Source organism: Takifugu flavidus, chromosome 9, assembly GCF_003711565.1.
Source record: "Takifugu flavidus isolate HTHZ2018 chromosome 9, ASM371156v2, whole genome shotgun sequence".
NCBI classification, from domain to species: Eukaryota; Metazoa; Chordata; class Actinopteri; order Tetraodontiformes; family Tetraodontidae; genus Takifugu; species Takifugu flavidus.
In genome coordinates this window covers 8,895,636-8,918,460 of record NC_079528.1, presented here as the reverse complement: position 1 = coordinate 8,918,460, position 22,825 = coordinate 8,895,636, and the positions used below count along the sequence as shown (strand labels likewise).

Sequence of the window (22,825 nt, the reverse complement as noted above, 5' to 3'; positions counted from 1 at the left end):
GTCCCTCCTCCCGGCTCCTTCAGCGCCCTCTCTCTCTCTCTCTCTCTCTCTCTAGTTCTCTCTCCCTCCCCCGCTCTCTCTCTCTCTCTCGCTCGCGCGCTGACCGCGTGCTGGGGAGCGTGCTGCGAGTTTGGTGAGTTTGTCGTGTTTTACGGCGGGGATGGCGTCCTCGGGGGCGCGCGCACCGGCGTCATGTCGCCCCGCGTCGGCGGGGGCGGCCGATGCAGGAGGGGGCCCTAGCGGACAGGTAGAGGAGCATCACATCAGGGACGTTCTCAGCGGTCCCTGTGGAGACCCTGGACTCCTGAGAGTTGAGTGAGGAAAATGGTTTGATTTGGAATTGTTGAAGGTCTCCAATGTCTCTCTGAAATGTGCAAATGTCAATAATACATGTAAATAAAGGTGTTAAACATCAAATCTAGTTCCCTCCCCCCTCTGTCCACACAGACCTCCCCCTCCTCCCCACCTGGTGCTCATGTCTGGTCAGACTCCACACGTCCACGCAGACCTCCCCCTCCTCCCCTCCTCCCCCATGACTGAGTCTTTATTGCCCACGTCTCCAGATCGGCTGCTGCTGTTCCGTGACGTGAAGGTTGGTGCTGGTGCCAGGGTTCTTCAGGTGCCTCTTTATCTCTGCTCCATCAACGTGAGGACGAGCGCCAGCTGTGGCGCCGTCTCCCTCTCAGTCTGGTTATTGTTGATGCCACAGCGGCGGAGAACCTCCTGCTGAAGCTGCTACTTTAAGAAGCTCTTTAGTTTCCTGTCCTTTAGCTCTTTTATTCCATCTCTGCCAGCCTCCGCTCAGATGTGCACGTGTGGAAGACGTCTTTCTTCACATGCTGAGAGCTGCAGGACCTGTCTGGAGCCACTGGCAGAAGAATCTCTTTAGTTTTTGGTGATCAAGATGAATGAGAATCAAATGGAGTCAGCTCCAGATTGAATCCTCCCATAAAGCTGTGATGTATTCCCAGTCTGAACCAGGAGCTCACTGTAGCGTCCCTGGAGCCTCGTGGACCCAGTCTGAACTGAGAACCCAGAAGAACGTCCAGGGAAGCTGCAAGACTCTCCTGCTTCTGCTCCAAAGTCGCTTCTGACAGAACCAAAGAAGAAGATTGGCAATTTAGGAAAAACACTTTATTTACAGTTTCACAGGGACCCAAAAGCCCTTTTCAAAGTAATAAATGAATAAAAGCAGCAATATAATGACTCCTGGAGGAGGTGGTCATCCATAACGTTGGTCTCATGCCACCAGGTGTGACGGTCCTTCAGAACCTCCTAAAGTCTCCAGTCTCAGCTTCGCTAATCTTGGCTTCAGCAGAAATAGAATCCAGGAACTGGAACTTCCTTTGATTAGTGTCGTGAGTCCCTCAGCAGCCTCCAGCAGGGACCAGCTCCTCCTGTCTGTCCACACACGGGCACTTTTGAGGACAGCCCCCTCCTCTTTAGCACCTTTACACGGTTCCTGTCCAGGATCTTCTGGTCCACCGCATGCAGGATGAATGTCTGGTGTCCTGAGGACAGGATCCCCAAAACAGGCTCCCAACAAGATCTCAGAAAGGTTCAGAACTCTGAAGACTCTCGCCCACCTTTATCTCCCCTCCTCCCTTATAGGAGCAGGCCACCGACGCCTGTCTGCCTGTCTGCCTGTCTGCCTGTCTGCCTGCCTGTCTTCCTGCCTGCCTGTCTGCCTGTCTGCCTGTCTGCCTGCCTGTCTGCCTGTCTGCCTGCCTGCCTGTCTGCCTGCCTGTCTGCCTGCCTGTCTGCCTGCCTGCCTGCCTGCCTGTCTGTCTGCCTGCCTGCCTGCCTGCCTGCCTGCTTGTCTGCCTGTCTGTCTGCCTGCCTGTCTGTCTGCCTGCCTGCCTGCCTGCCCGTCTGTCTGCCTGCCTGTCTGCCTACCTGTCTGTCTGCCTGCCTGTCTGCCTGCCTGCCTGCCCGTCTGTCTGCCTGCCTACCTGTCTGCCTGCCTGTCTGCCTGCCTGCTGCCTGCCTGTCTGCCTTCCTGCCTGCCTGTCTGCCTGCCTGCCTGCCTACCTGTCTGCCTGCCTTCCTGCCTGCCTGCCTGCCTGTCTGCCTGTCTGCCTGGCTGCCTGCCTGTCTGTCTGCCTGCCTGCCTGCCTGCCTGCCGCCTGCCTGCCTGCCTGCCTGCCTGTCTGCCTGCCTGTCTGCCTGCCTGCCTGCCTGCCTGCCTGTCTGCCTGCCTGTCTGCCTGCCTGCCTGCCTGCCTGTCTGCCTGCCTGCCTAGATCCTCGGGGCCTGGGGGGTAGACCCTCTCTGACCTGATCTTTATGTTGCTCTTTCAGCTTGTCCGCTGCCCTTTGGAGGAGCTGCACCTGAACGGATGAACAATAGTGACTGATGGTGCTCATGTTAACGTGGAGGTCCAGGAGTGAGTCCACGCCCTGCTGCTGCTCCTCAGGATGGATCCAGGACTGTCGTCATTTTAGTGCCGGAACAGGAACCCCCCCCCGGTGAGTCAAAGCGATGAGACGTTGAAATGCTCCAAAGGTCTGAGGAACGATGATTGTTCAATCATTTTATAGCTGTCTTATTGAAGGTATCGCGTCATCTCCAGGATCTCACTGCTGCACCTGAAGGGCTTTTATGGGTTCATCAGGAAATGGAGGCTCAGCTCTGTGGGGGGGAAGTTCTAAAGAAGCTTTTCATGCTTGCAAAAGAATAATTAGAATTTAACTGTGAACGCACACGATATTCAGTCTGATATTGGGTTTTTCTGTCAGTGCCGTGATGGGGTCGTCTGTCTGGCTCTGGTCCAGCTGGTGTCCACCTGTTCTATGAGGAGCGGTTCCTGTGATCGGACCTGTCGGTGCCACCTGTTCTGGACTCACCGTCTGGATGGGACCTGGGGTGGAGCCTGCAGCCACCGACGGGTCGCCCGTCACCTCCGAGTGTTGGACCGCAGTCGACAGGTGAGAGTTCAAAGAGGAGACGGGTGAAGGTCCCACGAGGAACGAGATCAAAACAGGAAGTCAACTCGTAAAAACGATCATGCCGGAAACGCTGAGGCATCGATGCTAACGATGAGTTCAGGCAACCATGTGGATCAGGACAGGAGCCTCACACACCTGAGCTGGGGACAATCCTGTTGCTGGCAGAACGTTCTGGGTTCAGGTGTCATCAGCAGCAGGTCTGTTGTTGCCATGACGACAGCTGGCACCGATCATTCGTTGGGGGATAAACACAAGTCAAACAGCACCGAGATGAAAATATGAGGGAAAAGTTTTTCCTCGTGTTCTCGACTTTTCTGGATGAAGTAAAAGCTGCAGGTGCACAGGTGAGACAGGCCACGCCCACAACAACTTCAGCACATGGACCAAGATGGAAGACAAGATGGTGGAAGAAGTCTGAGTTTATTCACGCTGGGAAGTGTGTGTGTCCACACGGGTGTGTGTCCACATGGGTGTGTGTCCACACCGGTGTGTGTCCACACGGGTGTGTGTTCAGAGTGGTGTGTGTTCAGAGTGGTGTGTGTTCACACGGGTGTGTGTCCACACGGGTGTGTGTCCACCTGTGAGGTCAGACTCGGCGTCCCTGAAGGTGAGGTGTCTCCGTGCAGATGTTGAGGTGTCTTTAGGGGGGCTGGATTCTCCGTATGTGGTCCTGGTGTGTGGGTGGGTGAGCAGGTCACTGCAGGTCAGATCTTCTCTCCCGGCTGATTGTGGCTCCTAATGGAGCGGCTCTGCTCCACTTGACCATCATGTGACTTGAGCTTCTTCCCGTCAGCGGCTCCACCGTGACGTAAACGTTTCCACGGTTTGAGGTGTTCTGCTGGACGGAGGTCAGCAGGGCTGTGGAGCAGGAGCAGCTGCTCCTCAGCTTCTCCCTTTAATCACCAGTGTTTCTCAACGACTGCCACATGTTTGTGAAGTGAACCTCAGAAGATTCCCTGGTTTGTTTGTCCACCTTCATCCTCTGAGCCGTGAAGACCTTCATCCCCGACGGCAGATGGTGGTGACCTCCCTCTGAACAGGAATGATCTAAAACAGCTGGTAAATGCTGACTGCCTGCATCTCCGCATGCTACAGCAGCACCACAGCTCTGGTCCACAGATGCCTGCAGGGAGGTGAAGGCTGCTGAGAACATCAGCAGGACATCTACCACCTCCCCAGGACCTCTGCTCTCATGCAGCAGCTCCACATTTTGAATCCTCAAACACGGAAACTTCTGTGTTCTGTCTTTGTTTAGCTGGTTTCTATCTCCTCTGATTGGAGATCTAATAAAGAAAGATCTGCTTTTAGCCACGTGGTCTTCATGATGTCACCTGCCCTCGTGAGAGCTATAAAACATCCATTCAGATCTTGGAGGTCACAGCAGGAAGAAGCCTGAGGAAATAATGAGAACAGAGAAGCATCAAGAAGCGTCTCTTCTGAATGGAAGAGGCTGGTTGGTCTTCAGGTGCTGGCTTCCACCTGTGGGGTCCATGTTCAGCCCACAGATCCAGGAGAGAAGAACCAACACCCATCAGTGATGCCACCTTCTGCTCTGGCAGAAGATACCAGGTTGTAAATGAATTTACAGTTGAAGCGTTGCTGCCAATAACTCCAAATCCCAGAGGTCAGAGGTCATGGCCTGTTGCTTCATGAGCTCAAGGAACATGCAGGAACGTTTAGGTTAAGCGAGCGCTGAGACCCAGAAGCCTCCTGAGGAGAAGGTCACCTGCCAGTCTGTGGACCTGTGACGCGTCTTAGCCGTGTTTAGCTTCTGGGTCCCTGCACCAGAGCCCTGCTGCACCTCAGGGGTTGGACCTTCAGCTCTCTGAACCCTCCGTCCTCAGCTTCTAAATGTCCTTTCCTTCTGTAAACACTGTTTCACGTCGATCTGGGTTGACGAAGCAGAAAATAACTCACAGATGATTATTTCACCTGCGCCGAGTCGCCTCCCAAATGACGTTCCAGCAACTTTAGCTGCAGCACGTTGCCAGAGGGCACGAATGTCAATGTTCTGGAGAGCTTCTCCTCCTCTGCAGGCGAGTCTCCGTTACCTCAGCTCTGGTTGGAGCTGAGCTGCTTCCTTTACTCAAATGTTGCTTCGGTTGTTGATGTTGAGGCACCTGGAAACCCTCCAACAGACCTGCTGGGAAGCAAATGACGGAAACACACATCAACGGACGGTGGAGCCTTTGAAGAACCTTCTGGACCATGAACCAGAGGAATAAGAAGCTTGTAGAAGGTGTTTCATGAGTATTTAGGACCACAGGATAAAGCTGATGAAGAGGATGATGAAGATAAAACCTGCTTCAGATCTTCAGGCTCCAAAGAGATGGACGTGATGGAGGAGAACGCTGCGGTGGAAGCCTAGGAGATCTGATGAGGTTTGGATGTGATGTTGGTCCCTGTCGCACATCGTTATCAGGCCAGAGGAGCTAACGCGTCGAAGCTTAGCATGTGTAACACATTAGCATGAGCATCCTGAGGAGACACCTACGCTGGTGAGAGGAGCACAGTTGGACCAAAGCGCTGAGGCCGATCCCATCCTGAGTGTCTCCAGACAGGCGTTGGAGATGTTGGCTGGTGTTCATGCCTCTGCTCCAGTGGGTTCTGGAGGATCTTGTCCAGACAGGACGACCCAGGGTTCCCCGGGAGAAGCGGAACCCTTCATAATCCTCTTTCTTCCCTCTCTTTTCTCCCTCCTCTTCCTCGTCCTCCTTTGAACTTTGTGGTGTCCAACATTGTTTTCTCACCTCTGGGTCCAACATTAGTCCAGAAGCTCAGAAGGATCTTTTCATGGTTCTGCTGGGAGACTGACGGAGCGAGAGGTTCAGGGGTATTTATTCTGCTCGGCGGGGCAGCTGGGTAATGACTCGAGATGAGGGTTCACACACACGTGTCTTCATCCAACACGTCTCCTTATCTTTGGGTCGTTGTGGAGGTCGCTAAGGTTGGGAGCGATAGCGTTGAGGTTTACGGTTTATTGATTATTGATGATCGATTATCTTCTTGTATTAAAATGAAACCATGTTTGTGCGTCTAATGGACCAGCAGCGCTGAGTGGGAGCTCCCTCACGTCTGAGGGAGCTGGTCAAAGTTCTGCTCTTCTCAGAGAGGACCAACATGCTGACGTGATGGCCAAACTTTTCCTTTACAGAGAGACTTGAATCAAAATGTCAAAATGGAAATGAAATATTAATATTATAAACTGTTGCAGGAGACTCGCCACCAACCATCAGCAGGTTCTGGTCCAGGCCTGAGCAGATGGAGGCTTTTGTAAGAAAATAGAAGTTCTTTCTCTAGCGAGCTGTTTGATTGTACGTGCGTCTCTTCCTGTCGCCATGACAACAGACTGTGGACCTGGTGATGCTGAGGTGGGAGATTATCTAAATTGCAGGAATCTTTATAAAAATCAAAGAGTGAAGTGAGAAAGTGGTGGGAGATTAAAGGGATTATGGTGCCTTCAGGGACCTGGAGGAGCCAACGTTATGGACCGTTAATGAAGGGCCAGAAACCGAAGGGACCAGAGGAACTCTGCTGCCCCCCCCTCAGCTGTGAGGAGGATCTGCCGATCATCAGCACAGGTTCCCTGATCCGGCTCTGTGACGGCGGCAGGAAGTTGTGACTGTTGAGCAGGAAGTGCTGAAGGTGACGCCTCCCCAGCAGCTTCCACCGGAGCTCCTTAAGGTCAGACGTCTTCAGACCCTCTCTCAAGGTTCCTGAGCTGCCTTCAGCACTGGTGAGCTGAGCTGGTGTCACTGGTGGATCACTGGCTCCCTCAGGACGTTTGTTTTCTCTTCCGTCCAATTTGTGCCTTTAATGAAATCCGAATTTAGCGTCTTTCTGCAGCTCAGACGGAGGATGTGTCACCGCAAGCACCCGTTGTCACGGTAACCGCTGCCTCTGATGCCACAGCAAACGCTGACTGACTGGTTCCGAAGGCTCAAGCTCGTTAACGTGTGGCAGCGCTGGAGCAGGATCTGTCTGTTCGTTTGCATTAATTAGTAAAAGACTTCATGATCAAAGCCGAGTCGATCACGGTTTAGTTGGACATTTTCTGCAGCTTCACGTTAGTGTCAGAGGTTCGACTGCTGCCGATCATCTCCTGGTCACCATGGTAACGAAGAGGCCCCGACACTGATGTGGATCATCACTGAGTTAATGAGGATCGTTTAGGGCCCCTGGCGGCCCCCAGCCTCTGGCGGCCCCTGGCGGCCCCTGGAGGCCCCTGGAGGCCCCTGGTGGCCCCTAGCGGCCCCTGGCGGCCCCTGGCCACCCGTGACGTCCCCTGGCGGCCCCTGGTGGCCCCTGGTGGCCCCTGGCCACCCGTGACATCCCCTGGCGGCCCCTGGTGGCCCCTGGCGGCCCCTGGAGGCCCCTGGCCTCTGGCGGCCCCTGGCGCCCCTGGAGGCCCCTGGAGGCCCCTGGCCTCTGGCGGCCCCTGGAGGCCCCTGGAGGCCCCTGGCCTCTGGCGGCCCCTGGTGGCCCCTGGAGGCCCCTGGAGGCCCCTGGCCTCTGGCGGCCCCTGGTGGCCCCTGGCGGCCCCTGGCGGCCCCTGGACACCCGTGACGTCCCCTGGCGGCCCCTGACGGCCCTCAGCTCCGGCCCCTGGTGGCCCCTGGTGGCCCCTGGTGGCCCCTGGTGGCCCCTGACATCCCCAGCTCCGGCCCCTGGCGGACCCTGGTGGCCCCTGGTGGCCCCTGATGTCCCCCAGCTCCGGCCCCAGTGTTGTCAGCTGACTAGGGCTGAGCTCTGAGCTGATGTCTGAACATGTGTCCCAGCAGATTCCAGCTCTGCTCAGAGCTTCTGTTTCATCTTCTCCCAAAGTTCCAAACACAAACATCAACTGAGTTACTCACTGAAAGTTAAAAGTCCACATTTTAGCAGAGGTGGCAGCATAAACTGTCATCACAGCTGGTTAATCCAACATCTGTTCATTCTCTCTGCTTCTTCTGGAACCTTCTGGAACCTTCTGGAACCTTCTGGCTCCTTTTCCATTGGAGTGGAGCAGAAACCTTTGTGCCTCAGCTCCAGAGATTTGTTCCATCTTTTGGTTCAGGGAGACGTAACCTGCTTAAAGGAGCAGTCAGTCAGGAGAGGACCCCCCCCCCCCCCCCCCAACGTCTCCATGAACCAGCTTTAAATTGACTCTAATTATCAGAGATGGAATTCATCAGAACTCACAGAGAGATTTGCTCTAAAATCACAGATGAGCTGTGACAGAAAGAGGTCGTCAGCTCGTTAAACCTGACTGACAGCATCAATTAGGCCGCTGCCGCCATGATGTCACAGCCAGGTCAGCATATTGATCAGAGTTTCCAGGCTGGAGGCCTCCAGGGTGCTGAGAACATCAGCTGCTGCTGCATCAGAGCCACTTCCTGTGGTGGAGGAAGCTCCTCCCACTTACTGGGACCACGCGCTCAAACATGAGGGCTCCAGCTTTCTGACTGGATTCTGCCTGGTTTCTGACTTTGGTCCAACCTTGTCCTGTTTGTTCGCGTCCTTCCTGCAGATCATGACGCCCATGAGTTGAACTTGGCCTCTGACCTCCTCAAACACCATCACCTCTTCTGAGCTGCAGGGAAATTGAATCTTTGAGCCAGTCAGACCAGTCAGACCAGTCAGACCAGTCAGATCAGGCCACTGGTGTGTGCAGTGGTGCCAGCAGACCAGTGGGTGATGGAGCAGCTGGTGAAGTGGCTCTGACATTTTAGGGCAGCAGAGACAGAAGAGACACTTTACTGTCAGTCAACATCAAGAGAGCTGTTCTGTTGGGTGTGTGTGTGTGTGTGTGTGTGTGTGTTTCCAATAAATCAGAAATAATGATATTTTAACGTATCTCCCCCTTCTTCTTGTAGGAGGTTTGCAGTGTCCAGCATTGGTGTCAGGCAAAGGAATATTATTGATAATCATCATATATAAGCGTATGGAGCTGGGGAGGGCTGACAGAAATGACAGGTTTAATATTTGGATCCTACCTCATTATTATTATACTATTCTTATTTTAATAAGGTCCGTGTAACGTCTATGTTTTGTCCTCTGGCGCCATCTAGTGGATCCCCTCATTACAACCGCGCGTTATGTGATTGGCAGCGATTGCGATGTGCTTGTCTGTGATTGGCTGATCATTTTCTTTCCGCTTGTGAAATCCTTCCGTAGGGAAACACACATCGTTTAATTATTTTGTGCGTATCCTTCCAGTTACATTCAGCGAGTAATTAGCGTGTTTCGTTTTTATCCTTTCAATCACTCCCATCTGTCGAACATATAGTCCCCAAATAATCAAGGGCACTTTGTTTCTGCTGGAATGTGAAAAGTCCGGAGCCTTTTTTTTAATATCAGGTTTACTGACGGAAGAAAATAGAGACGGGACGGTTCGATTTATGGAGTTAAGAAGAATTTGGGTGTGAGAGTTTCTCTCCGAGGCTGTTTGAACCAACATGGGGCATTTCGGCGCATTACTCAGCACATCCCTGGTTTTACTGACGTCTCGGTTCGGTTCGGTTTCCTGCGATCTGACGGACGGAAACACGGAGCACCTAAAAAGGGAGCACTCGTTAACGAAGCCCTACCAAGGTGGGTCCAGTTAGCTCGCTAGCTAACACAGCTACCTACTAACTATAATATTGTTTCTAAAGACGTTTGCAGCTTCACAGATTATTATACGACCTCCTGCATTCGTAGTCTCAATATTGCGACCTGAAAATTGTTGGATTTTTTAAATGTTAATGTGTTAATACTTCTAAGCAGGAAGTAGGTTAATGTGAAAGTACTGTATGTTAAAAAGACTAAAGATTATAGGATGATTAAGGTTAATCATCCTATAACCTTAAAAAACAGTGTTATACTCCACCTGTTTCTTTCAAATATAAATATAAAAATGGTCCCCTTTCAATTCTTGTAATTGACACGACCCAACATTTGAGAGAAATGATGTTATGAATGAAGAAGGTTGCACTTTTATATAAACGGTTCAACTAATTCAGGATGCAATTGTCCGCTGAAAGAGTTTAGAGATTTGACCTTTGCTGTAATCCTCCCTACCGCTAAATGAGGGATTTCAGTAAAGGTCAAATCTTTTAAAACTCTTTCACGTGTGTGATGAACGTTACTGTAGTAAAATACTTCCGATATAAATCTTGTATCAAGCATTGGCTGGAGATGATTAATTTTACAGTACAGGCAGCAGATTCTGATTCTGAAGATGTTCTACATGTTGTTCAATTCAACAAATCCTAGAAATGTGTCAAGCCAGTTTTTCAGGATACAAACATGTTTGTTGAGGGTGTGTGTGTGTGTGTGTGTGTGTGTGTGTGTGTGTGTGTGTTGTGTGTGTGTGTGTGTGTGGCAGATCCTTTCTGTGTTGTGGACAAAAGAAGTCGACTTTGTCCCCAACAAAGTGCTTCTGTGTGTTCATTTCCTGACCGCCGGATGCAAACGAGCAGGAAATGAAACCAAATGGTGTTTCAGAACTGAGCACCATTGTTGTCTCGCTGTTACTGCAGCAGAAACCCAGAACCCTCCTAAACGACCCGTTTGTGTGTCCCTCAGGTGTGGGCAGCCAGTGGGACTTCTGGGGCAGCACCTTGGTGACCAACTCGTACGTGCGCCTCACCCCCGATGAGAGGAGCAAGCAGGGCTCCATCTGGAACACTGTGGTGAGCACATCTGGTCTTCATGGAGACCTGCTCCTCTTTGGTTTGAGCACCTTGAGGTGTGCGTAACGGCGCCGGTGTCCCACTGGGTCCAGGTCCAGTCGGGAGGCTCCAGAACGAGACGGGCCACGCGGTTGTCTTTCAAGTGTGTGTGGTTTGTTTCACCTAAAGCCGACGGTGGTGTGTGTGTGTTTGTGGTTCACAGCCGTGTCTCCTGAAGGACTGGGAGATGCACGTGCAGTTTAAGGTGCACGGTTCTGGGAAGAAGAATCTCCATGGCGACGGCATCGCTCTGTGGTACACAAGAGACAGACTGCAAGCAGGTAGCGTCTGAGGCTGCTCTCCAGCACGGTAACATCTGCTCAGTTCGCTGGTTCTGAGGAAACGCTCGGGTCCGTTCGCTCGGCACCGACAGTCCGGCTGCGCTTCCTCTCCCAACGTAGAGCGGCACCACGGGTGGAGGCCCAAACATCTCAGATGTTTAGAATCAGAGAAGCTCTCAGAACCGGACCAGAAACCTGAACAATCCTGTCGGGTTCTGAGCTGCTCTAAAGCTTCTGCCTTCAGATTTGGGAGGGGTCCATGTTGATATTCGGGGGGGGGGCACGTCATCAGTGAATGGTTCTGCATGGTTCTGCTGGCCTCTCACCTCATCTCTGCCTCCATCCTAGGACCCGTGTTTGGAAACCGGGACCATTTTGTCGGCCTGACTATTTTGTTGGACACCTTCCGCAACGACCTCCACGGGATGGATGTAAGTGCCGCACAGCTGGAGGCCACTGACCCCTTGTGTCTTTGCAGGGCCCGTCTTTTCCAACTATGCTCTGTTCCACGGGCTGGCCGTGTTTGTAGATACTTACTCTAACGATGATGCCACCGATGTGAGTGCTGCTCCCTCAGCATGCTGCTCTCACCCCTGCTCGGTGTCACTGCTGCTCTCATCAGCATGAGCATCTCCTCCATCTCCTCCATCTCCCCCATCTCCTCCATCTCCTCCATCTCCTCCATCTCCCCCATCTCCCCCATCTCCCCCATCTCCTCCATCTCCTCCATCTTCTCCATCTCCTCCATCTTCTCCATCTTCTCCATCTCCCCCATCTCCCCCATCTCCTCCATCTCCTCCATCTCCATCTCCTCCATCTTCTCCATCTCCCCCATCTCCCCCATCTCCTCCATCTCCTCCATCTTCCTCCATCTCCTCCATCTCCTCCATCTCCCCCTCTCCTCCATCTCCTCCTCCATCTCCTCCATCTTCTCCATCTCCTCCATCTCTCCATCTCCTCCATCTCCTCCATCTCCTCCATCTTCTCCATCTCCTCCATCTCCTCCATCTCCTCCATCTCCCCCATCTCCTCCATCTGCTCCATCTGCTCCATCTCCTCCATCTCCTCCATCTCCTCCATCTTCTCCATCTCCTCCATCTCCTCCATCTCCTCCATCTCCTCCATGGTCTCCATTCGATGCTTTTCTGACTGTTTTTACTGTTGGAACGTTGATGAATGTGATCAAGCTGCTTGTTCTGAGTTCTGCTCTGATGTGTGAAAGATGCTTCTCTCACACTGCAGCTGAAACGGGTCCAAATCCTCTTTTCCCCTCAAATAAAAGTCGTTCGTGTTTTTATAGAGTTGATGAAAAGTGAAGCCAAAATGAAATCAGAACGACTAAAGTGAACCCAGATACGCTGAATGTGGCTGGAGGTTTCGGACCTGCTGCTGGGATGAGCTGGGCTTGGTCACAGACCACAGCAGGGACGTGGACCACGGGTGGGACGTGGACCACGGGTGGGATGTGGACCACGGGTGGGACGTGGACCACGGGTGGGACGTGGACAGGGACTCCTGTTGGACCTTCGTCACAACGGCTGCAGTGTGAAAGGAGCTGATGTGAGCGTGTGCTGCCAGCTGTGCACAGCAGATGTTTCAGCATGTGTGTGTGTGCGTGTGTGTGTGCGTGCGTGTGTTGCGTGTGTGTGTTTGCGTGTGCGTGGTGTGTGTTGTGTGTGTTTGTGTGTGCGTGCGTGTGTGGTGCGTGCGGTGTGTGTGTGTGTGTGTGTGTGTGTGTGTGTGTGTGTGTGCGTGCGGTGCGTGCGTGTGTGTGTGTCACCAGCGTTCCTTCCCTTACATCTCAGCCATGGTGAACAACGGCTCCGTCAGTTACGACCACGGCAAAGACGGACGCTCCTCCGAGATGGGCGGCTGCTCGGCTGAGATCCGGAACCGGGACCACGACACGTACCTGGCCATCCGCTACTCCAAGGGCAGACTGACGGTGCGTGGTCCACTGGCGGTGAGGACCTCCTGTGCACGCTAGAACCTGTCCGGCCTCACGCGTGCTCTCTGACCTCCAGGTGATGGTGGACGTGGACGACAAGAACGAGTGGAGGGAATGCATCGACGTCGGCGGCGTGCGCCTTCCCACCGGATACTTCTTTGGTGCTTCCGCCGCCACAGGAGATCTGTCAGGTGGGTGTGAGGAGGTCCGGGGGGCACCAGCAGATGGGTGTCCTCACAGATCCGGTTTGATGTTCCGTGTGTTTATGGTGCCCAACGCTGGTTCACATCACTGCCACACATTGTCCAGATAACCACGACATCATCTCCATGAAGCTCTACCAGCTGATGGTGGAGCACAGCCCCGAGGAGGAGAACCAGGACTGGTCCAAGATCGAGCCCAGCGTCAGCCTCCTCAAGTCCCCCAAAGGTATGTAGGAGTTCTGAGGGAACGTCTGTTGCCACGGAGACGTGGAAGCGTCTGTTGGAGCATCGTCCAGAGGAGGACGTGAACGTAACGTTTCTTCTCCACGCACAGACAACATCGATGACCCCACCGGGAACTTCCGGGGAACGCCGCTGACCGGCTGGAAGGTCTTCCTGCTGCTGCTCTGCTCCCTGCTGGGAATCGTGGTGTGTGGAGTGGTGGGAGCGTGGTGTTCCAGAAGAGGCAGGAGAGGAACAAGAGGTTCTACTAAGGAACGCGGAGCTGCTGAACCCTCGACAGGAGAACCAGCACGCGTGAATCTTCCCTTCAGGCGCCGCGGCGGCGGCGAGGAGGCGTTTGCTCTGTGATCAATCATTTTGGCTTCTCAAACGGTGAAAGTTTTATTTTGGTTTCTGCTCCAGCCTCATTTGTCAGTGCACCGTGTCACGTGATCGTGGCCGCCACAGGAAGTGACATTAAATCAGGGTTTTTTTAATGTTTCGTGTGTTTCCACATCTGCTGCTGATAGGAACACGCCTCACATCTGTTTCCTGCTAACTGGTCGGAGCTCCGCCCATTTTCCTGCACCAGAAAGACAATGCGGATGTTTGTGATTGGCTGGTCCCTCCTTTATCTCAGAGGGGCGGGGCTTAGCTCAGACGGCGGCGACCACCGGGGGAGGGGGACATTTACAGAGGTTTTTTCTGACCAACCGCTTCGATCAAACTCGGCACCAGTTGCAACTAAGTAAAAATAAATTAAACTTTAGCCCCAAAACGTGGAACTAATTCACACCTGAACTAATGAGATTTATAGTTGGTGCCGGACCTCTTCAGACCCGTTTGGATCTCTGGGCAGCGGTTCATAGATCCAACGGGGGCCCTTATTTAGTGTTGGAGGGGTGGGCTCAACATGCTGCCCACAATCACTAAAACTGAACGTGCTAAGCTAACTTAGCGTGTTAGTCCAGCTCCAAGCAGCAGGGGGCGACAGCTGCACCTGGGTGTTACTCCCGTGTTCTTCACGCTCTTCTGTTCTCTTTCACGTGTGTGATGAACGTTACTGTAGTAAAATACTTCCGATATAAATCTTGTATCAAGCATTGGCTGGAGATGATTAATTTTTACAGTACAGGCAGCAGATTCTGATTCTGAAGATGTTCTACATGTTGTTCAATTCAACAAATCCTAGAAATGTGTCAAGCCAGTTTTTCAGGATACAAACATGTTTGTTGAGGGTGTGTGGTGTGTGTGTGTGTGTGTGTGTGTGTGTGGTGTGTGTGTGTGTGTGTGTGGCAGATCCTTTCTGTGTTGTGGACAAAAAAGTCGACTTTGTCCCCACAAAGTGCTTCTGTGTGTTCATTTCCTGACCGCCGGATGCAAACGAGCAGGAAATGAAACCAAATGGTGTTTCAGAACTGAGCACCATTGTTGTCTCGCTGTTACTGCAGCAGAACCCCAGAACCCTCCTAATCGGGCCGTTTGTGTGTCCCTCAGGTGTGGGCAGCCAGTGGGACTTCTGGGGCAGCACCTTGGTGACCAACTCTACGTACGCGCGCCACCCCCGATGAGAGGAGCAAGCAGGGCTCCATCTGGAACACTGTGGTGAGCACATCTGGTCTTCATGGAGACCTGCTCCTCTTTGGTTTGAGCACCTTGAGGTGTGCGTAACGGCGCCGGTGTCCCACTGGGTCCAGGTCCAGTCGGGAGGCTCCAGAACGAGACGGGCCACGCGGTTGTCTTTCAAGTGTGTGGGTTTGTTTCACCTAAAGCCGACGGTGGTGTGTGTGTGTTTGTGGTTCACAGCCGTGTCTCCTGAAGGACTGGGAGATGCACGTGCAGTTTAAGGTGCACGGTTCTGGGAAGAAGAATCTCCATGGCGACGGCATCGCTCTGTGGTACACAAGAGACAGACTGCAAGCAGGTAGCGTCTGAGGCTGCTCTCCAGCACGGTAACATCTGCTCAGTTCGCTGGTTCTGAGGAAACGCTCGGGTCCGTTCGCTCGGCACCGACAGTCCGGCTGCGCTTCCTCTCCCAACGTAGAGCGGCACCACGGGTGGAGGCCCAAACATCTCAGATGTTTAGAATCAGAGAAGCTCTCAGAACCGGACCAGAAACCTGAACAATCCTGTCGGGTTCTGAGCTGCTCTAAAGCTTCTGCCTTCAGATTTGGGAGGGGTCCATGTTGATATTCGGGGGGGGGGCACGTCATCAGTGAATGGTTCTGCATGGTTCTGCTGGCCTCTCACCTCATCTCTGCCTCCATCCTAGGACCCGTGTTTGGAAACCGGGACCATTTTGTCGGCCTGACTATTTTGTTGGACACCTTCCGCAACGACCTCCACGGGATGGATGTAAGTGCCGCACAGCTGGAGGCCACTGACCCCTTGTGTCTTTGCAGGGCCCGTCTTTTCCAACTATGCTCTGTTCCACGGGCTGGCCGTGTTTGTAGATACTTACTCTAACGATGATGCCACCGATGTGAGTGCTGCTCCCTCAGCATGCTGCTCTCACCCCTGCTCGGTGTCACTGCTGCTCTCATCAGCATGAGCATCTCCTCCATCTCCCCCATCTCCCCCATCTCCTCCATCTCCTCCATCTCCTCCATCTCCCCCATCTCCCCCATCTCCCCCATCTCCTCCATCTCCTCCATCTCTCCATCTCCTCCATCTTCTCCATCTTCTCCATCTCCCCCATCTCCCCCTCTCCTCCATCTCCTCCATCTCCTCCATCTTCTCCATCTCCCCCATCTCCCCCATCTCCTCCATCTCCTCCATCTTCCTCCATCTCCTCCATCTCCCCCATCTCCCCCATCTCCCCCATCTCCTCCATCTCCCCCATCTCCTCCATCTCCTCCATCTTCTCCATCTCCTCCATCTTCTCCATCTCCTCCATCTCCTCCATCTCCTCCATCTTCTCCATCTCCTCCATCTCCTCCATCTCCTCCATCTCCCCCATCTCCTCCATCTGCTCCATCTGCTCCATCTCCTCCATCTCCTCCATCTCCTCCATCTTCTCCATCTCCTCCATCTCCTCATCTCCTCCATCTCCTCCATGGTCTCACTTGTCATTCGATGCTTTTCTGACTGTTTTTACTGTTGGAACGTTGATGAATGTGATCAAGCTGCTTGTTCTGAGTTCTGCTCTGATGTGTGAAAGATGCTTCTCTCACACTGCAGCTGAAACGGGTCCAAATCCTCTTTTCCCCTCAAATAAAAGTCGTTCGTGTTTTTATAGAGTTGATGAAAAGTGAAACCAAAATGAAATCAGAACGACTAAAGTGAACCCAGATACGCTGAATGTGGCTGGAGGTCTCGGACCTGCTGCTGGGATGAGCTGGGCTTGGTCAGAGACCACAGCAGGGACGTGGACCACGGCAGGGACGTGGACCACGGGTGGGACGTGGACCACGGGTGGGACGTGGACCACGGGTGGGACGTGGACCCAGCAGGGATGTGGACCACGGGTGGGACGTGGACCACGGGTGGGATGTGGACCACGGGTGGGACGTGGACCACGGGTGGGACGTGGACAGGGACTCCTGTTGGACCTCCGTCACAACGGCTGCAGTGTGAAAGGAGCTGATGTGAGCGTGGTGCCTGCAGCTGTGCACAGCAGATGTTTCAGCATGTGTGTGTGTGTGTGCGCGCGCGTGTGTGTGTGTGCGTGCGTGTGTGTGTGTGTGTGTGCGTGTGCGTGCGTGTGTGTGTGTCACCAGCGTTCCTTCCCTTACATCTCAGCCATGGTGAACAACGGCTCCGTCAGTTACGACCACGGCAAAGACGGACGCTCCTCCGAGATGGGCGGCTGCTCCGCTGAGATCCGGAACCGGGACCACGACACGTACCTGGCCATCCGCTACTCCAAGGGCAGACTGACGGTGCGTGGTCCACTGGCGGTGAGGACCTCCTGTGCACGCTAGAACCTGTCCGGCCTCACGCGTGCTCTCTGACCTCCAGGTGATGGTGGACGTGGACGACAAGAACGAGTGGAGGGAATGCATCGACGTCGGCGGCGTGCGCCTTCCCACCGGATACTTCTTTGGTGCTTCCGCCGCCACAGGAGATCTGTCAGGTGGGTGTGAGGAGGTCCGGGGGGGCACCAGCAGATGGGTGTCCTCACAGATCCGGTTTGATGTTCCGTGTGTTTATGGTGCCCAACGCTGGTTCACATCACTGCCACACATTTTCCAGATAACCACGACATCATCTCCATGAAGCTCTACCAGCTGATGGTGGAGCACAGCCCCGAGGAGGAGAACCAGGACTGGTCCAAGATCGAGCCCAGCGTCAGCCTCCTCAAGTCCCCCAAAGGTATGTAGGAGTTCTGAGGGAACGTCTGTTGCCACGGAGACGTGGAAGCTACGAGCGGTCGTCTGTTGGAGCATCGTCCAGAGGAGGACGTGAACGTAACGTTTCTCCTCCACGCACAGACAACATCGATGACCCCACCGGGAACTTCCGGGGAACGCCGCTGACCGGCTGGAAGGTCTTCCTGCTGCTGCTCTGCTCCCTGCTGGGAATCGTGGTGTGTGGAGTGGTGGGAGCGGTGGTGTTCCAGAAGAGGCAGGAGAGGAACAAGAGGTTCTACTGAGGAACGCGGAGCTGCTGAACCCTCGACACGAGAACAGCACGCGTGAATCTTCCCTTCAGACGCCGCCGCCGCCGCGGCGAGGAGGCGTGTTTGCTCTGTGATCAATCATTTTGGCTTCTCAAACGGTGAAAGTTTTATTTTGGGTTTCTGCTCCAGCCTCATTTGTCAGTGCACCGTGTCACGTGATCGTGGCCGCCACAGGAAGTGACATTAAATCAGGGTTTTTTTTAATGTTTCGTGTGTTTCCACATCTGCTCCTGATCGGAACACGCCTCACATCTGTTTCCTGCTAACTGGTCGGAGCTCCGCCCATTTTCCTGCACCAGAAAGACAATGCGGATGTTTGTGATTGGCTGGTCCCTCCTTTATCTCAGAGGGGCGGGGCTTAGCTCAGACGGCGGCGACCACCGGGGGAGGGGGACATTTACAGAGGTTGTTTTCTGACCAACCGCTTCGATCAAACTCGGCACCAGTTGCAACTAAGTAAAAATAAATTAAACTTTAGCCCCAAAACGTGGAACTAATTCACACCTGAACTAATGAGATTTATAGTTGGTGCCGGACCTCTTCAGAGCTGTTTGGATCTCTGGGCAGCGGTTCATAGATCCAACGGGGGCCCTTTATTTAGTGTTGGAGGGGTGGGCTCAACATGCTGCCCACAATCATTAAAACTGAAGCTAAGCTAACTTAGCGTGTTAGTCCAGCTCCAAGCAGCAGGGGGCGACAGCTGCACCTGGGTGTTACTCCCGTGTTCTTCACGCTCTTCTGTGTCTCTGCTTCACTGGGTTCTGTATGACTGGCATTAAAATGTTGGATTGGGGAGTATCGAGGTTTCTCTCCGGGTCGGACCCGTCGCCCAGAACCGGGTCGGACCCGTCGCCCAGAACCGGGTCGGCTCAGGTGTGTTGTCTCCTGGTGGCTTCCAGCACATTTACTGACCTGTGGCTGCACGTCTGTGTGAAACTCACAATAATGAACTTATTACTCATCTTGGTTGATATTTGTACTGGATCAGGTGAATCACCGCGATGTGTCTGGACCTGCTGCGTCCCGTCAGAGGAGCTCCGGAACATTTTCAGTTGCTTCTTGTCAACTTCTGCCAACACCATCTCTCTTTAAATCTGTTCGTATTTATGGCAGCGTCACCTTTGGGCTCCAGGCAAACACCAGCGCTCCACCACCAGGGGGCGACACCACTGTCCCGTCACCCACCTTAATGGGGGGGTTGTTGATGTTCACGATCCACAGAACTTTTCTTACACGTGTGAGGGGGAACCAGCAGGAACCTCCTGAGAGTAATTAGCCTCACATGGACACTGCAGGCCTTCAGAACAAACCTTCACCGTGGTCATTTATTGATCAGAGACTTTTCCACTCTAATGTCGGGGGGGGGGGGGGGGGGTTGGCAAACAGGGCTGTATAAGTGTGTTTTTTACGATTTGTCCATGAAGGCATCACGTTCTCGTTAAATAAGACGAACGTTTCTTTTGAAACGGGAAGTTTGCTCACATTTATCAGAATAAAAAAGCTCAGTTTATATAAAATTAATCTGATAAAGATGTGAAACACCTGTAGAATCGGACCTTCGCTGGATTCTGTTTGGACTTTTGTTCGCTGTTGCTCCGAACTTCACTAATATCAGCGGGACACAGAGTCCAACTCATCCTGCCTCCAAAACCTGAGCAGAACCGTGGCTGAACCGAGCCGAGGCCCCGGCCCGGCCCGGGTCCTGCCGACCACGGGGGGCGTGTTAGTGGCGGTTCCGGGTGAGACAGGTGAGCCAAAACCTGAGAGGATTTATTGCTTTTCTGCTCGTCAGGGATGGAATCTAAAAAACCACCAAAACTTCTATAAATGTCCTTCAGCCTATTTTAACCAGTTCAGACTTGCTGAATATTTTATCTTTACAGCGGCAGTTGTGTGTGTGTGTGTGTGTGTGCGCGAGTGCGTATTTGTGTGTACATGCGTGTGCGTGCGTATGTGTGCGCGTGCGTATTTGTGTGTACATGCGTGTGCGTGCGTATGTGTGCGCGTGCGTATTTGTGTGTACATGCGTGTGCGTGCGTGCAGCCTGATCCTTCGCTCTAAAGACCCTAGAACAACTTCGGCCTGTGAATCCTCATTTCCTCTCCAACAGGCCGTTGGCCACACGTCTGTGTCACATGACCTGTCACATGACATGATCACTTGCATCTTCAGGGTCCAGCTGGTGGTGTGTGTGTGTGTGTGTGTGGGGGGGGGGGGGGACTTTCTGTGAGTGGAGATCACATTGTCACGTCACCTTCAGGCAGATACAGGAAAGAGTCAAACCTCCATCTGATGTGAAGAATCTCCATCGCTATGGCAACAGTAGAAGGCTTTTCATGAAGTTCAGTTTCTCTGTATTCTGGGATCTGAAATAATCAAGTCACCCAGTAACTGGAGCTCAGGTTACACCAGGACATTGTTGATCAGAGTTCAGGTACAAACCAGTGAAGGAGAAGGTTCCAGCGATGGTTCCCCAGCTCCTTTAGGTTCCTCCCACATAACTGCAGCAAACATGAGGGGACCAAGGAGGAACCTTTGTCTCCACGCTGCCTCTCGGCTCCTTGATGCAGCAACCTTGATTCTCCTGCCTTTTCCATGTGGGTGAGGGTGCTTCAGCAGGAACGCAGACGCGGGAATGAAGCCTTTTGTGTGTTTAGAAATGAAGGTGCAGGAAGGAGGTTGTTGGAACCTTGACAAGTTCCTGCTTTTGTGTTGACTCAAAGCTGCTGCTGCTGCTTGGGTTCATAACCAGCACCTTCCTATCAGTCTGGAGTAAAAACTGTAGAACCATCTGGTTGGATCCTGGAGCCTCAGTTTACCTTTGTTGGATGGTTTAATCTGTGATGGAGAGAGCAGATGAAAATCTGAAACTAATGACGTCTCCCACGGCAACGTGCAGAAACCAGCGGAGACTGACGGTCTGGTACCTGCTGGAGGAGTGTGTGTGTGTGTGTGTGTGAGTGTGTGTGTGTGTGTGTGTGTGAACAAAGTTCTTCTGTGGAGAAGCCATGAGAACAAACAAGCCTCCTCCTGCCTGAGTTCCTCTTCTGTAAAGATCTGATGCCGGTTGGCTCCAACATTGGGAATGGAATCAAAGCACTCTGGAATATTTGACAGGCCTGTTATGGAATCTGTGGTAGTTCTGAACATCAAAGCTGAGTGAGATGATGGGGTCTGATATTGATAGAGATCAAAGACACGGCTGACGTCAGCTGACAAACTTCCCACAGACGTTATTGTCTCCTGGAGCTCACAACCAACATTTCACTTTTCCTCCAGAACATCAACAAAGAACAATTAGACACGTTTTATTGAGAAGAAGCTGCCTGTTCTCCTGTAATTACAGGCGTCTCGTTGGGATCCAGACGCAGGAGTCCTAACGAGAAGAAATCCCCACTAAAATGTTCCTTTAAATCATCCTGACAGGCAGCAATGCTGAGGTGAAGGCTGCCAGCTCAGATGCTGCTCCTGCTCAGATGTTGCTCCTGGCATTAAAGGGCATTTAGGGCAGAATTATGTTATTCTGGATGAAATCACCCATGAAATGTTTTTATTCTGGTTCCTGAGCTCCTGACTCTTCAGCTTCTACCTGGACAGGTGACCAGGACAGTTCCTGAGCTTTATCCTCCTCATGAAGGTGGAGTCAGGAGGCTTCTCTGAGGCTTCAGCAGGAAGAACTGAGCGACTGCAGCGAGTGTGAGGAGGCAACAGTCCAGCATCCACCACACACACACACACACACACACACACACACACACACACACACACACACACACACACACACACAACACACACACACACACACACACACAAGGGGTGGGGTTCAAATATTAGAAGAGGCAGATGGTGTTGAAGTACGAGGCCGTGTGTGTGTGTGGGGGGGGTGAGTATGTGTGTGTGTGTGTGTGTGTGTGTGTGTGTGTGTGTGTGTGTGTGTGTGGTGTGTGTGTGGTGTGTGTGTGTGTGTTACTGCCCAGCGGGTCCCAGGAAATGGGAGCAAATTCCCAGCAGATCCGCTGCTTCAGCCCCAGTTCTGCCCCTGTAGAATCCAGAACTCTGTCCGTCCGTCCATCTGTCTCCTGCTGGACTTCACCTGCCTCCTCCTACACCAGCGGGACGTCTTGTCCGTCCGTCTGTCCCCCCCGAACCATCAACAACCACAGAATCACACATTTTTGGCCGTTGATGAGACGGAATATTCTTCTCATTTAGGTGAATAATAAAGGAGCAGCTTCCTAAATGTGGCTTCAGGAGGCGTCTTCATTTGGGCTTTGGCCTCATTGAAAGTGTCCTTTCCTGTAGTTTGGTGTCTCCTAGCGCTGATGCAGGTTCTGAGTGGCCCGGCGGGTTTGTATCAGTCACAGATGCTGAACATCTCGTACTCGTGTTGCGCTTCAGCAGGTTAAACTCAATCTTTGCACACACAAAAGAGAACTTTGTTCCCAGTTCTCCTGATAACGGGAAGCACGAAGAGCGACGCCACAGTGGATCTTTGTTCTGAGGAACAGTTGTTTGGTTCTTAGCAGCGTTTGTCCTTGAAGCGTCTCCACCCTGACGTGAGTCCGCACAAGACACACAAACACGAACACAGCAGGAGAAGCTTCTGCTGGAGGCTCCCTCTCAAATAATGTCCTGCTTTAATGGAATCTGCTGAATTTACAGGAGTGTGTGTGTGTGTGTGTGTGTGTGTGTGTGTGTGTGTGTGTGTGTGTGTGTGTGTGTGAAATATCACAAGCACACGTGAAGTGATGGACCTGTGCTGGAGGCCAAGGCCAGGCTGGAGGTGTGATAGCGACTGAAAGGCTCCTTTGTTTGAACAGGTCCTCATCCATCCAGGTCAGGGTTCTCCAAGGCCGATCTCAATAACTGGACTTGTTTAAGTTCTGGAATATGTTTTGTTTCTTCTCC

The 22,825-nt window shown here is 52.9% G+C and overlaps 2 protein-coding genes, 1 long non-coding RNA gene and 1 pseudogene across 8 annotated transcripts in view; 3 read left to right on the top strand and 1 right to left on the bottom strand.

Moving 5' to 3' along the window:
* htr4 (5-hydroxytryptamine receptor 4) overlaps positions 1-404 on the bottom strand; it is a 44,337-nt gene extending 43,933 nt beyond the window's left edge. For 3 of the 6 annotated variants that reach the window (XR_008952101.1, XR_008952100.1, XR_008952102.1), the window contains exon 1: positions 1-404. This exon is cut by the window's left edge and continues 258 nt beyond it. The gene's annotated coding sequence lies outside the window, so the exon portion shown is untranslated. The other 3 variants (XM_057043515.1, XM_057043513.1, XM_057043516.1) reach the window with 2 other exon arrangements.
* A 2,339-nt stretch (positions 405-2,743) lies between these two features.
* LOC130531517 (uncharacterized) lies at positions 2,744-6,621 on the top strand. Its single transcript, XR_008952121.1, has 3 exons — positions 2,744-2,927; positions 6,163-6,319; positions 6,413-6,621. It is a non-coding gene; the product is annotated as an uncharacterized LOC130531517 (long non-coding RNA).
* A 2,529-nt stretch (positions 6,622-9,150) lies between these two features.
* LOC130531476 (vesicular integral-membrane protein VIP36-like) lies at positions 9,151-13,701 on the top strand. The gene is given in 9 exon segments (XM_057043523.1): positions 9,151-9,521; positions 10,497-10,603; positions 10,806-10,923; positions 11,402-11,481; positions 12,707-12,868; positions 12,948-13,062; positions 13,181-13,300; positions 13,409-13,519; positions 13,522-13,701. Coding segments are annotated over 9 exon segments (996 nt in total). The 5' UTR covers positions 9,151-9,385; the 3' UTR covers positions 13,569-13,701.
* A 974-nt stretch (positions 13,702-14,675) lies between these two features.
* LOC130531477 (vesicular integral-membrane protein VIP36-like) lies at positions 14,676-18,712 on the top strand (annotated as a pseudogene).
* The last annotated feature ends 4,113 nt before the right edge of the window (positions 18,713-22,825 follow it).